General features: G+C 45.8%; 1 protein-coding gene across 1 annotated transcript; it reads left to right on the top strand.

Annotated features, from left to right (window-relative positions):
- Positions 1 to 1,393: 1,393 nt before the first annotated feature.
- Ghsr (growth hormone secretagogue receptor) lies at positions 1,394 to 5,117 on the top strand. The gene is made up of 2 exons (XM_041659540.1): positions 1,394 to 2,252; positions 4,813 to 5,117. The coding sequence occupies exons 1-2, from the start codon at positions 1,463 to 1,465 to the stop codon at positions 5,115 to 5,117; spliced, it is 1,095 nt and encodes a 364-aa protein (XP_041515474.1). The 5' UTR covers positions 1,394 to 1,462.
- The last annotated feature ends 10,175 nt before the right edge of the window (positions 5,118 to 15,292 follow it).

Below are 15,292 nucleotides of genomic sequence, written 5' to 3'. Positions count from 1 at the left end.
GGAGGGCCCGGGCGCTGGCCGAGGTGCTGAAAAGGCTCCCGTACGTGGAAAGCAGCCAGAGGGGTTTCTAGGCTCTCAAAATGTCTTCTCAGTTTTGTTGGTGGTCGTGGAGGTGAGGTGAGGTGTGTGTGTGTGTGTGTGTGTGTGTGTGTGTGTGTGTGTGTGTGTGTGTGTGTGTGTGTGTGGTTCGTGTAGCTCTAAAGTTTGGCTTCCACCCACAATGATCCTCAAGGTGTCTGTAATTTTACAAAAAAAACAAAAAACAAAAAACAACAAACTAAAGTTCAGAAGGTTGGAGATCTTGCCAGAAAAAAAAAAATCACAGATTCTAAACAGTTGATCTCTCCAAGTCCTGCTTTAAAAACATCACGTGAGTTTACTGCGCATCCTCGACGTGTGCCAGCCTTGCAGCACTGGCTGCTTCCGCTCCTGCACTTGCCACCTGCTTTCCTCTGTGCCCTGCTCGGTGGCATTATCATCCCGCCTGTAGTTTACATCTGGAAAAGGTGACAGACACTCAGGCTCATCCAGCATGCCCCTTCCACACACCCACTCACAGGGCTAGGATTTAGAACCGCGACTTTTGCACACTGTGGAGTGAACCAGCTCCAGTCTTGTTCTGTTACCTCAGACTAGGAAACATGCTTCTGGTTATAAAATCCGGGAGAACACAAAGATGTGGTCTAAGATTGCCAGAGAGGTTCTTCCCAGGTGTGCACTGCCTCTTCTGATTTGAATACAAATAGCTCCTGTTTTCCCCTCTACCCTTCTTCCCCACCGAGAGGCAGGCTCCCCTTTTCATCCTGCCAGGAGCGGAACCTGTTCGACCCCTGCGGAGAAAGGGCTTGATCCCCATCCGGCTGCTCAAGGCGTCGTCTTCTACGCCACTACCGTCTCCTCCACCCTTCCCTACTCTACCCGAATGACCTGTCCTTCCCGGCCACCCTAGCGCCCAAGACTAGGGAGAGGAGTCCTCACACCCTCACTTTGCAGCGCCTGCCTTCTGTAGAGCCCACGCACTCGGACGCAGTGGGGAGTACGACATGCGACTGGGGCGAGATCTCGAGTGCCAGGCAGAGCTGCTGGCTCTGCTCGGGTGACAAGGTGAGGGGTAAGTGACTGTGTGAGCGGTCTCAGATTGGTTTGGGAGACAAGGACTATGGGCAAGAGTGGGAAGGGGAAGGAAAGAGAGGTGGGGAAGGAGTGAAGAAAAGGAGGGAGGGTGAGAGCCAGGAAGGAAGGGAAAGTGGGAGAGGCACGCAATGGGTCACTTTCTTCCTTTCACCTCTAATCCCTTCATCTTCACCTCATCCCACCTTCTCCCTAGGCTTTTCATTCCCTTTCCTCTCCAAACATCCTTCCTGCCACTGAGCCTATTTCTCCCTCGCGCTCTCCCGCGCGTTAAGGGGACCTTCTCGGAGGTACCAAATCTCCGCGCGGTTACGACCCCAAGCCTAGCAACATGTGGAACGCGACGCCCAGCGAGGAGCCAGAGGCTAATGTCACTCTGGACCTGGACTGGGACGCTTCCTCAGGCAACGACTCGCTGACGGACGAGCTACTGCCGCTGTTCCCCGCGCCGCTGCTGGCGGGTGTCACCGCTACCTGCGTGGCGCTCTTTGTGGTGGGCATCTCGGGCAACCTGCTCACAATGCTGGTGGTGTCCCGCTTCCGCGAGCTGCGCACCACCACCAACCTCTACCTGTCCAGCATGGCCTTCTCGGACCTGCTCATCTTCCTGTGCATGCCGCTGGACCTCTTCCGCCTCTGGCAGTACCGGCCTTGGAACTTTGGCGACCTGCTCTGCAAACTCTTCCAGTTCGTCAGCGAGAGCTGCACCTATGCCACGGTCCTCACCATTACGGCGCTGAGCGTCGAGCGCTACTTCGCCATCTGCTTCCCGCTGCGGGCCAAGGTGGTGGTCACCAAGGGCCGCGTGAAGCTGGTCATCCTTGTCATCTGGGCCGTGGCCTTCTGCAGTGCGGGGCCCATCTTCGTGCTGGTGGGCGTGGAGCATGAGAACGGGACCGATCCTCGGGACACCAACGAGTGCCGCGCCACCGAGTTCGCAGTGCGCTCTGGGCTGCTCACGGTCATGGTGTGGGTGTCCAGTGTCTTCTTCTTCCTCCCGGTCTTCTGCCTCACCGTGCTCTACAGTCTCATTGGGAGGAAGCTGTGGCGGAGGCGCGGAGACGCGGCGGTGGGCGCTTCGCTCAGGGACCAAAACCACAAGCAGACAGTGAAGATGCTTGGTGAGTCTTGCGCCAGGCAGCTTTTCTTCCTCCCCTGCTTGCCTTTCTCAAGGGCCCCCAACTTTTTGTTTCTAGCCGTCTTTGTGTCCCCATGCCTCCGGAGTCTCTCTTTCTGCACACACACCCCAGTTCTTGTTCTCCGTTACTGCTTTTCCCTTTCTTTCTCTGTCCCTTCCTGTATCTTCTCTTCTCCACGACAAAGCTTTTTCATATTGGCAATTCCATAAAATGAATATCTATCGGGAAACCTGCTTTAAGATGGAAATATCTCATCATGGGTTTTTTTTTTTTTTTTTGAGGTCCTTGAAGGAGAGGTTCAGCTTCCTGACTCCTATAGAATTTGTGGCCATCAAAGTAACATTACAAACAGAAAGGCATAGGATTGAGAAATTTCTCCGTGGTAAATTTAACCAAAAAGTTGGATCACTCTGTTGAAGACTGTTTATGAATGTATTTGGTTTGCTTTCAATATTGGTTTTTTTGGCCCTGTGTATCTTTTGCAGGTAATCACAGCTACACTATTTATTCAGCCCATATAAGGCTTTGTAAGATGGAATGTGGGAATCTCCTGCGGCTATTTTCCTGATTATCTGTCTCCCTGCTAGCATACACCATGGAAGGGTAGAGAAGCTATCTTACCTGTGCTCAGGAACCTCTGGGGACAGGGTCACAGCTGGGTGCACTGACCATTACTGCACAGAGTCCTCCTCCTTAGAGGCATGTGAAGTGCATGCACAGTGAAGCCATGAAGACCGTGCTCATATCCCAGAGGAAGAGCTGAGCTCCCTTTCTCAAGACATTTTCTTAGCTTTTGCAGGATGGTTTCCTATTCGCAACTTTATTACACTCAAATTTTGCATATCGAAATGTTAGAGAGTTCCCCAGGGATGTCCAAAGTTGTTTCCCAGACAAGGATGGCCCTTATAGGAGGGAGAGATTGTCAGTAAGCTCCCCCTCCCCGTGTCTTCCATGGGGCTGTCTCCCGGGTCCTCCATGGGACTGTCAGCTCTCCAGTTCTCTCACTGAAGAGAGGGACACAGTGCTGCTGTGACATGCCAACTCTTCTTACATGACTTAGTCCAAAGGAGGAATTACTAATCCCCTCCAGTTTTGTAAGCTACAAATGCTGATGTTTCCCCATTGGCATCTCAATGCTGGTGTCCACTGTCTTCTTCCCTTACCGTCTGAAGAGATTGTTAAAGCAGGATTGGAACCAGAACATTATTTTTCTCTCATTTATGAATTTTAAAAACTCAATCTAAAAATTTAGAATTCTTGAAGAAAGTATCTTTCGTATGTGCAATATGAAGCCTTGAATAGGTGGTAATTAATGTTTGCTGGTTTAATAACTCCTTATACTTTATTTATATCTATTGTAGATGACATAGAATGGTCTTTTCAGTTGTTATGAATCTCTATTGCCTATCCAGTCCCCTGTAAAACTTACTTGAAAAATCTGGGTACACCAGTCCACAAAATCTAACAAAACCCTGTCCTAAAATCAGAGAAAAGAAAGGGGAAGACAGGAAAAGAAAACAAAGGTGTTTCCCCTTTCCCTTCCCTAGATAATTTAAGTTAATGAGTCTATTTTATAGTTAAGGCACCTGCATGTGCCCAAGAGGGTGCTGGGGCTATTGCTTAGTGGGAGAGTGCTTACTGGGCATGCTTAGCCCCAGCATGGAGCGGGAGGAGTGCCCTGGGAATTCTGACCTACTGCTGTGGTGGAGTACAAATACCTTGCCTCATTTGTATTTGCGTTCTGTGTAACTCATATAAACGGAGGATAAGCATTAATCAATTGTTTAGTTTGGTCTTTATGGCTAGTCAAACACAAAGTCGAGCAGTTACCAAGTAGGAAGACTGAGAGGATGGAGGCAGATTATTCACTTGTTTGTCAGTGGGCCTGTCACTCGTGAAATAAAAAAAGCCAAGACTTAAAAAATGTACAGTGGTTTGTGACATGCCCCGCACTGATACAGCAGTGGTTTGTGACTTGCCCCGCACTGATACAGTGGTTTGTGACATGCCCCGCACTGATACAGTGGTTTGTGACATGCCCCACACTTGATACAGTGGTTTGTGACATGCCCCGCACTGATACAGTGGTTTGTGACATGCCCCGCACTGATACAGTGGTTTGTGACATGCCCCGCACGGATACAGTGGTTTGTGACATGCCCTGCACTGATACAGCAGTGGTTTGTGACATGCCCCGCACTGATACAGCAGTGGTTTGTGACATGCCCCGCACTGATGATGCAGTGGTTTGTGACATGCCCCGCACTGATACAGTGGTTTGTGACATGCCCCGCACTGATACAGTGGTTTGTGACATGCCCCACACTTGATACAGTGGTTTGTGACATGCCCCGCACTGATACAGTGGTTTGTGACATGCCCTGCACTGATACAGTGGTTTGTGACATGCCCCGCACGGATACAGCAGTGGTTTGTGACATGCCCCGCACGGATACAGCAGTGGTTTGTGACATGCCCCGCACTGACACAGTGGTTTGTGACATGCCCCACCCTGACAGCTTCTCTTGCTCTGTTCCTCCAGCTGCAGTGGTGTTCGCTTTCATCCTCTGCTGGCTTCCCTTCCATGTGGGAAGATACCTGTTTTCCAAGTCCTTCGAGCCCGGCTCTCTGGAGATTGCGCAGATCAGCCAGTACTGCAACCTCGTGTCCTTCGTGCTCTTCTACCTCAGTGCCGCCATCAACCCCATTCTGTACAACATCATGTCCAGGAAGTACAGGGTGGCGGTGTTCAAACTTCTGGGGTTCAAATCCTTCTCCCAGAGAAAGCTCTCCACGCTGAAGGATGAAAGCTCTCGGGCCTGGACCAAGTCAAGCATCAACACATGAGAGCACATGGCAGCGCCCAGTCATCTCTCACTGCTCCACACCATAAGCCATAGCCGAGCAGAACTTGGGAGGAAGCAGAAAGGGAGGTTAGGATTAGAGACAAAGGAATCTGGAGACAACTTGGGGCGGGGAGTACAGCCGGATGGGGGGGGGGGGGTCTGTGTAGTTTGATGGGACTGTGCACACATCAGAGTGCTCTTGCGCCATCCCTGCATGTCCCCAGGTTTTGCATTCGGAGCTACTGACAGCTTTGCCACTCGGAGGAAGGAGGAGACAGAGGCTGAGCATCCTTCTTGATGGGCAAACACTAAACTCCATTTGCTTTTCTCATCATAATAAAAATGAAATAACAACACGAATAACTTAAGACATGACTTCTCAAAGCTAGCAATCTCCACAAAGCTCCACAACATTCACACAAATGCACCATGATGTACAGCACATATGTAATCAATATGAAATGACTGAGAAGTCCCCATTCCTCCCCCCACAGTAATTCTGAAACCTAGTATGTTCCTTACACAGGCAGTAATATTAGTTTCATTAGTAATATTTGATACATTTAACTTGATCGTGGAAAAATAGATTCAACAGCTTAAATTTCACGAGTACACAAAAGCTTAAGTAACATAGTTTATCATTTTTTAAAATTCAAAGTTACCTAAAATAAGCGATTCAGTTCTTCTAAGTGGTAGCAGGTACATTTCAAGTGTTCAACAGACAAATGCGATTGGTGGTTATCATAGCAAGCAGACACTCCAGAGTGCATGAGAAATAATTATTAATCTCACATAAAATGTTTAAAAATAAGCACCTGTTCCTTCCAAATGATTTTTAGTAGTATAATAGTATTGCAGGGTTTTAGAGCAACAGACTCCAAGGTCACACCTAATGCTCCGTCTTCGTGGTGGAAGAGAGCAAACTGCATCTGAAAAGAACCCAGTTTAGTTGCATGCACCAATTCAGGCAGTGAAACATTGTAAAAGACACAGACTGCCTTCATTGACTTAATGTATCAGCTAATCACGAGCCTTTCATTCGTGGATAGGTAGTTATTATTTATTCTGGCCAGCCCATAGCAACCTAAAGAATATCAGAAAGTTACAAATGGTGAAGTCAGACTCATGCTTTCCCCAACATTTATGCCTTATGTTATCCAAAACTTTAAAAGTTTTAATAATTTATCTCTACTTGTCCCTGCCATGTGACTAGCAAGCTAGTCTTGCTGTTCACACCTCATTGCTGAGTGATAGGCACAGCCAATGGGTTTCTGCTCTCATAGTCTCTTTGTCATAATTATGAATGAGAAAACCTTTCAATAAATATCCTGCATTCGAGCTATGAAGATCAAATTTTCATTTGTAAAGGCACTACTTTCTATATGTTCAACTGCATGATCTAATCTATCTTTCCAAAATGATTGTTTCTGTTCTTCTGTGTACTGCTGTCAAGTAAGCAGCTCCTGCAGAAAGGACTGATTAAACTATTTAAGGAAATATTATGCTGAAGTAGCGGATTCCCTACTTGCTTTGGAAACATCGAAAAACAAGAATAGTGAGAATTACCTTTAAAGAAATATTTCTGGAACCCATGTGGACATGAACTCACTCTAACCACCCAATGTTAATTCCCAGAGTGTATCAGCAAAGTACGCTGATGTGTTCAGTCCCACGAGGTGTCAGTAGCTCGTTCAGCATGTCCATCTCCTCAAGAATTATGAAGCGGATCTCTCTAGTAGGCCAATATCAAATGTCCCCACCACAGGACTGCAATGGGCTATTCATCCCACTTGGGAGTTGTATTCTTGACTCCAAATATGAATGGGCTGCCACTACAATATTTGTAGACAGAGCTAACATGTTTGTTAGTGGGAATCACATTGAGGGCATTCAAAAAGAGAAGCCAATTTCTCCCTATAGCCCCTGTTTCCGTTGCCTCGATTGTTGTTAGCAGTCAGGGTCCCGTCAAAGTTTATGCACTGACAAAGTCAAGGTCATCATCTTCCGTAGAGGAAGACACTGTTATATGAAGAGGAGCTTTTTTAAATAATCATTTATGCCTTTTAGTTATTTTAAATCGGAAAATCTAGCTGGGTGTGATGATGCATACTTGTTGAAAGTTGAGGCAGGAGGATTACCATTACCAAGGACTGCCTGAGTTGTCTAGTGAGTTCCATCTATTGGGATGCAGAGTGAAACTCCATTTCAACAAACAAATAAACATGTTAAAATCTGTGACGAGGAAATTTAGAAACACCCTAGCACCCCTCTACTTAGGACAACCATTTGCAGTGACCTGGCTGCAGAGAAGGCTGAGGTGAGATCAGACTCAAGTCTAGTTTTGTTTTTCATGCAACTAGTTTTCTTTTAACTACCCAAGATAGTTATAATTTTGGGTTAAGCATGAACAGTTTAGCTTATTTTTTGTCTTTTTCATTTATCCTTATACTTGAATTTAATATTTTTTTTAAAAAAACTGAGATTTTGTGCAAGACTGGTGCCTACACTCTTCTGTCTTTTAAAGAACAGCTTGTACCTCTTTAAAATATTGCATAATATTTACATATACGAAGTGTTCTTGATGTGTAACCTAATAGAGTCATTCTGTTTTCAGAAACACTGTGTCTAGTGTAAATAACAGTGTTCGGAGAAAGAGGTGATGTCCTTGAAGACACCGTGCTAGCTGTGGGTGGCCTGTGACTTCTCGGGGACGTAAACTGTAACAGTGGCCAGATCGTACAGCAGTGAGCTGCACAGAGGACCTGTGACAAACAGAGCTCAGAGAATGGGATCTCATTCTTATTTATTGGTCCATTTTTAGCAGAAAACAAATTACTATTCAAAATCAACAGAGAGCTACATAGTCTGGTGGTGGACACAGACTTCCTACATGAAGCTCAGCCACTGACCAATTCGGGTTCCTCAGATCTGGTCAGCCAGCTCTTTGCAATAACACAAACGTGGAGTCGTTGAGGAGGAAGGTTCTGGTGGGGCTCATCTTTGTGGTTTTCTTTCTGAACGCCAACCTCTTTGGGATGCTGGAGGCAGGTGATTAGGCCAACAACATCGCTGTCTTGTTTTCTAAATGCTGCGTGTTGCTGCCCCTGCAATTGTTAACCTGGCATTGCCATGACTACTTCTTGCCTTTACTGTACAGACCTGTTCTCAAAGGATTGCCGGCTACTCTCAAAACTGGCAAAAAAGAAAAGATAAACCCTCTACTTTCAGAAAACATTCCTCATGAAGATGGCCAGAAAGTTCTGTCAAAATATTCACAGATGTCCTTTTTAGTCCCCCCTCCTCACCCAGAACAGAGAGCCCAGGGGGAAACAGCTTGAAAATATGTCCATGGTCTTAACAATTCAAACCCAAATCACATATGCAGCTCAATTCACAAAACTATTTATATTCTTCACATTTCATGTTGTGGATTTAATGTACAAGAGAACATTCGTTCATGTGACTATCGTTAAACACTGTAGTACCATCACTAAAATACGGAGTCCTAAGCACTTCTGCAGCTGGTCCACGTATGTCACCACAGTGTGTTAGAATGTCACTGGGGGTATTTTGGCTTCTTTCTTCGAAGGATTTGTACATGTTAACTAAGACTTTGCTGTAGCTCTCATATACCTGTCTCACAGAATATGCATTCCCTTTTCTTGGCTGTAATAACTGTCAATTGCTTAATAAATATCTTTTTAAAGCGCGTAGTATTTTGTTAACAGTTATGAGTCCGTGGATTACTCTCCTGCTCTCTGGTCCTGCTTTAGTTCTGCTTGGGCCTTTACATTCCTACGTCGGCAACTTTAAGGAACTGTCTGCTGTACTGAGCCATTTCTCCCAGGCTTTCGGTGTTTGATAAGAAGTCTTGGCCCTGATTTGTGTAAATATTCCGAGGAGCACAGGACCTTGTGAAGGACTGTGATTCTGCCTGTCCCCCAAAGCCATGTGCCCTGCGCAGTGCTGACCTGTGAGCACTTCCGGGCAGGGACAAAGCCCCTTTCACTCAGCAGTTACTCACTTACATTGGTCATATGGGAATTCAAAGGCTGAATATGCACCAGCCAGGCACTGGATTCCAGACAGAGCTAAAATTATCCCCAATTAACATCGCCCACTTTCATTAGCTAATTAAAAAGTGTTGGAGTAGTCTACTACCCTGGCGTGACCATCCTTAGTTTCCTTCTTTCTCCAGAGCATTCTCAGGGTGGTCTGCCAGTATCAAGCACCCAAACACCCCTCATTTGCCGAATCATAGCTCATGGCTGGATAGCTAGTTTCCTTCAAGGAGTCGTAATAAGCATCACAAATCAGTACACAACTCCAAGAACAGCGCGAGAGTCTGTGCAACAAGCTTCCAAATTGTGCATATCTCCCGATGGCCATTTCTCATCAACACACGATTGTGGAGAAACACAGAGGTTAATCTACGGAGGAAGCAGACAGTGGTGACTGCATCTGAGTAGCTGGAAAGCCAATCTGGGTGCCAGCCGGAATCAACAGTTTAGAACAATGATGAAGGTCACCGTTTATGACACACCATGCTAAAGGCCTACAATTTTTCCAATGTACCCAGGAAGAAATTCTTCTCTTATCCCTTCCAGAAGAAGAGGGAGGGAGAGGCGAGGGGGGAGGGAGAAGGGAGGAGGAGAGATTAAGGGAGAAGAGAAGGGAGAGAGAAGGCTGAGGTTGAGATTAGAACAGGGGGAACTGCAGACACTGAGACAGAGAAGTTTCAGCGCTGCCACGAATAGCAGTGTATCAGATCTGCAATTTGACCCCAGATTGGTAAGGCTTGAGACCCCCCATTCCCCCCATATCATTTTATTTACGCCAATATGTGTGTGGGAGTGGGTATATGCACTCAAGTGCAGGTTGCCATGGAGGCCAGAAGCAGGTGTCAGATCCCCTAGAGCTGGACTTGCAGGTGCTTGTGTGCTATCTCTGCACGCTGGGAACGAGCTTACATCCTCTGAAAAAGTGACAAGCAGTCGTAACTGCTGAGACATCTATCTCGCCAGCACATCATGTCTCTAGGTTAGAGTATCTCATAGACATGAAATCAAACAAAAACGATACTGTAAAATAGTTTTCACAACACGGTTAAACATATTGTCTCATCTTAAAGAAAAAAGATTTGAACAGAAAAATATGAGATTTGGTGGAAAAATTTCTTCTGTTTTCTCATGGTTCCCAAAATTGTTTCTTTGACCCCCCCATCATGAATTCAGGGTCTTTAAAATTAAATTTGGGAGGCTAGGTGTACTGGCTAGCTTTTATATCAACTTTACGTAAGCTACGGTCATCTGAGAAAAAGAAATCTTAATTGTGGAAAATGTCTCCAGAAGATTGGCCTGCAGGCAAGTTTGTAGGGTATTTTCTTGTTTGATAATTACCGAGGGAGGGCCTAGATCATTATGGGCTGTGCCACCTCTGAGCTGATGGTGGTCCTGGGGTCTATGAGAAAGCAGGCTGAACAAGTCACTAAGTGGCATATCTCCATGGCCGCTGTATCACCTCCTGCTTCCAGGTTCCTGCCTCGAGTTCCTGCCCTGACATCTGTGGATGCTGGACTGTGATGTGGAAGTGTAAGAAAAATGAACCCGTGTGCTCACTAGTTTTATGTCAACTTGACACAATCTAGAATCATCAGAGAGGAAGGAGCTTCAACTCCATAGATCTAGTTATAGGCAAACCTGTAGGGCATTTTATTAATTAGTGATTGATGGGAGAGAACCTAACCCACTGTGGATGATGCCCCTCTGGGCTGGTGGTCTGAGATTCTGTGAGAAAGCAGTCTGGAAAACCAGAAGACAGACTTTCTCCAAGGCCTCTGCATCAGTTCCTACCTCCAGGTTCTTACCCTGTTTGAGTTCCTGTCCTGACTTCTCAATGATAAACAGTGATATGGAAACATAAGCCAAAAAGCCTCTTTCCTCCCCAAGTTTCTTTGGTAATGGTGCTTCATCACAACAATAGAAACCCTAACTAATACAATAAGGGAATGATTCAGTGGCTGAGATGCTTGCTGTGAAGGCAAGAAGACATAAGTTCAAGTCCCCAGGACCCACTTAAAAGTCAGCCATGGACACATGCATGCATAACAAAAAGCTGGGGGCAAAGACAAGCAGATCCTAGGAGCTTGCTCGTCAACTAGCCTAGACCAAAACAGCAAACTTCATAAACTCCATGATCAGTGGGAGACCCTATCTCAAAAACAACTCAAGAATAGTCTCTCTCTCTCTCTCTCTCTCTCTCTCTCTCTCTTTCTCTCTCTCTCTCTCTCTCTCTCTCTCTCTCTCACACACACACACACACACACACACACACTATACAGCTCCAGTAAGCTCCTTAACCTTCTGCTACTCACAGAAGCAGTAGCCACCTATCAGGGACTCATTCCATGCTCACAGTTACTATTTTGTCACTTAGCAAAAGACAAGGTAGTCCCATTTGAGACCTATCCCTCTGGTATCTACAGGATTTCACTTGACACTGACCCCAGCCAGGCAGAGGCTTCCTGGTCACTTTACTGACGGTTGCGGAAGTGAAGTGAGTGAAAGCAGCAGCAGCTCAGCCAGGCTCGGTAACCTCTGCCTTGAGATATTGACCACGTACTGGCAAGCTCGCCAAAATTCAGCAGATAGAGAAGGTGGAGACAGAGGGCTTCCTGGGCTCCCTGACTAGCCAGTCTAGATGAATCAGCAGGCTCCAGGCCAATGAGGGACCATCTATCAAAAAGCAAGGTGCATGACACCTGAAGAATGATACCTGGGACTGACCTCGGGCCTACACACACACACACACACACACACACACACACACACAGAGAGAGAGAGAGAGAGAGAGAGAGAGAGACAGAGACAGAGACAGAGACAGAGAGACAGAGAAAGAGACAGAGACAAGAGAGAGATAACAGAGAGAGACAGAGACAGAGAGACAGACAGAGACAGAGAGAGACAGTGGTACATATGTACTTGTGTACAGACATACCTTGCAGAAACCCATTGCATCCTCTCCTAGCAGACACAATTTTCTTTATTTCTGGATGAAAATGTAATTTTAGGCTCAGGAGGATGGGGAAGGCTATGGAACCTAGTGAGCATCCCTGGCAGCGTATCTCTGTGCACATCCCCTTCCTCACTATCCAGGCCTGATCAGTGCTTTAGAACCTGCCCTCAACAGCTTCTTCCACTTGGAGTCTGAACTCCAGAAAGAAGGCTCATGTGGTAAGCATTGACTCTGAAGCCAACAGTTGATGCTATGTGCACCTTCACTACTGACACAGACACTAGTCTCAGACACTAGACAATGATTTAACACCAGACTCTCCACACCCCAGATTACTTGAGCACACAGTAGGAACACAAGTGCCTTCTTTTGGTCATTGTTGACAGAGTATCTTAATCCAAATCTAGTCACACCCATGCTGTCTTTGCTACCACATTTATTAGGTTGTCTCCAATACACTGTTTCCAGTGTTCTGCTTTGTTTTGAGACAGTCTCACTATGTGACCCACATTGACCTCAAACTCAGCCCTTTGATTTCCAGGACTATAGGAGTACACCAGTATACTGAGTCAGTTTGAAATTTTGATCTTCTTTCTTGAAGATCGAAACTCTTAAGTCATGTGTGTCGAAGCCTGAACGCAGAATTCTCCCAAGGTTTTTGGACCTTCTTCATCCCAATGTTGAGAGTAACTTCACCTCCATCTGTCAGAAAACTATTCACTGGCTGTCTTTGTGAACTCTTTCCAAAGATTTCAGCATAGTTATGAGAAAACATAATTTTGTGTTGCAATTACATTCAATTCAGGGACATTTTAAGTAAGTAGTTACAATAAAGAGTATAGTTTGGCTAACACATACCGGTGGAGCAGAAGTGTTTGGACATGTAACAGTGTGGACTTGTGTGACACATGGCATAGTTTGGCCTGAACATCTCTCAGAGTCCCTGAGATGCTGAACAGAAAGTGTTGAACCCCAGTCATCTGCTTCAGAGAACTTCTCACCCCTATGCACGAGCACTTAGACCAGAGAACTGTTGATCTCTTGAAAGGGAATAAATTCAAGTCCATAACAAACTATTATATATTATATATTTTATAAAGGCTTGAAGAGATGGTGTTTGCAAGAAGAGAGAAATGCTATTTAGGCCGATCTGGTTATTACATGTTGTATACATGCATCTGAAGATCATGTTGCACCTCATTAATATGCACAATTCTTGCATGCCAACTAAAAATAGCAACAGGTAACATTGTCGAAAAGAATAAACCTGGCACTGGAAATGTAGCTCAGTTGGTAGATTGTTTGTCTAGCTAGAAAAACGCTCTGGATTTGGTACACCGGCCTTGGTGTTGCTCACCTGTGATCCCAGCACTGGGGTAGCAGAGGCTGGAGAAACAGAAGTTCAAGGTCATTTCGGGATACACAATACGTTTGAGGCCAGCTTGAGTTTCATGAGAACATATCTTTTAAAAATGAAAACAAAGAAAGAAAATTAAAAAAAATATAAGTGTTAGAGACTGCTTGGGTTCACCAGAAGCCTGGCAGCTTCATACATGGGTTAGATCCTGTGAGCTGGCTCTTGGACACGCTAAACTGAGACAGTTTCTAACAGGTTGACACTGAATCTACTCCACATGTGGCAGGGGACCCCTGATGTCCAGGTCCCTCATCCAGTTTGCACTGGGCTTGAACCCTCTCGATTTTTCAGGACAGATCATCAATCAGAAGTAAGCTGGGGTGAGGCCATTATATCATCACTGGGTTGTTCCGGCTTCAGCTACGTCTGTTACAGAGCCCCAGACCTTAGCACCACTGACTCCATGATGGAAGTGCCATTCAGGATGTAAAACTCAGCATACAGACACCTGCCAAACTAAACAAAGGCCCAATCCGTCAAAACCCATAGCTCTAGGAACGTCTCAAAATGTACTAACCTTACTTCTTAGCTTCTGTAGTTCCAATTCTGGCTAACTATTCTTGTTAACCAAAGTGTATCAACCCATAACATGGATTTCGTGCTTAAAAGCTCATCCTGAGAGAGGCTCAGTGGTCCACTGGATCCCAAGCAACCCGTGTAGTCACTGGCTTGCTAATGAAGGCTGTCCGAGCAGCCTTCTCTGGTGAATACCCATGACAGGCTCGTGCTCAGGTTCGCTCGTGCTCAGGGAACAGAGCTCTCTCTTCAACCTGCCAGCTGAACTCTTCTCTGTGTGTCTCAGGGAAATCAAGTCTTCTTCTAGAAAGACAGGTGAAGCACTTAAAAGTGACTCTGACACACTGGCCGGGCCATGCTCACTTCATCTCAGGTGGGACAGGTGCTTATTGCCCTCTCTGACTGTGTGGCCGTTGTTATTGCTCCCTTTAAGACAGGATGATGTCAGCAGGCTGGCAGACATCAGGGTCAATGGGAAATGAAAATTATAGCTTGGATATCTATGGAGTAATAGCAGGCAATAGAAGTTGGACAGCCTTCCTCGGGAGGAAAATGTTACAATGGCAACAGGCTTTTAATTTTTCTGATAAATCTAATCATCTCTCTTTTTTTTCTGAGACAGAGCTTCTCTGTATAACAGTTCCAGCTGTCCTAGAACTCACTCTGTAGACCAGGCTGGCCTCAGACGCACAGAAATCCACCTGCCTCTGCCCCCAGAGGGATGGTCTTAAAGGTGTGCACCACACCCTGCTCTAATCATTTTAATAATCCTTTTAAGATGTCCCTTTGCCATGGAGGGAGTTTTCAATCCAGTATGCCATATGTGGTTTTCCACTTAAGTAAGCGATTGTCCTTTGAAACTAATTTTACTGGTTTGGGGCATCCACACCTGTACAGAATCCATGGGGCTGCTGCTGTGCTGGCCCCATTGCTAGAAGCAGTTCTTGGACACAGTTGATTGGAGCCAATTTTGTGTAAGTGTTATCAGACACAGTTAAATAACGGATCAGCTGATCTCACTAATGGGCTGGGGCTTCTAGTTTTTCCATCTAACTGATGGAACGGAAACAAACATTTGGAAAGTTCATGCCATAGTGAGATGGTTCTGCTATAGTGAAGTACTTTACACGATTGAGAATGGAGTAATTTTGGATAAAAAGTTCTCCATTAAAGTTAAATGCATTCCTTCTGGGGTGATAATACAAAAATCCTTTGGTTGGACATAGAGT

The sequence above is a fragment of the Microtus oregoni genome, unplaced genomic scaffold, assembly GCF_018167655.1.
Source record: "Microtus oregoni isolate MIOR12 unplaced genomic scaffold, Mior012 000010F_ref0000083, whole genome shotgun sequence".
Lineage (NCBI taxonomy): Eukaryota > Metazoa > Chordata > Mammalia > Rodentia > Cricetidae > Microtus > Microtus oregoni.
The sequence above is the reverse complement of the archived record's forward strand: the minus strand, read 5'-3'. Positions and strand labels throughout refer to the sequence as shown.

Bases quoted from the DNA above. Each gene is read 5' to 3' on its own strand.
- Ghsr (XM_041659540.1), top strand. From the start codon at position 1,463: ATGTGGAACGCGACGCCCAGCGAGGAGCCAGAGGCTAATGTCACTCTG. The intron at 2,253-4,812 runs GTGAGTCTTGCG...CTGTTCCTCCAG, and splicing joins GCAGACAGTGAAGATGCTTG to CTGCAGTGGTGTTCGCTTTC.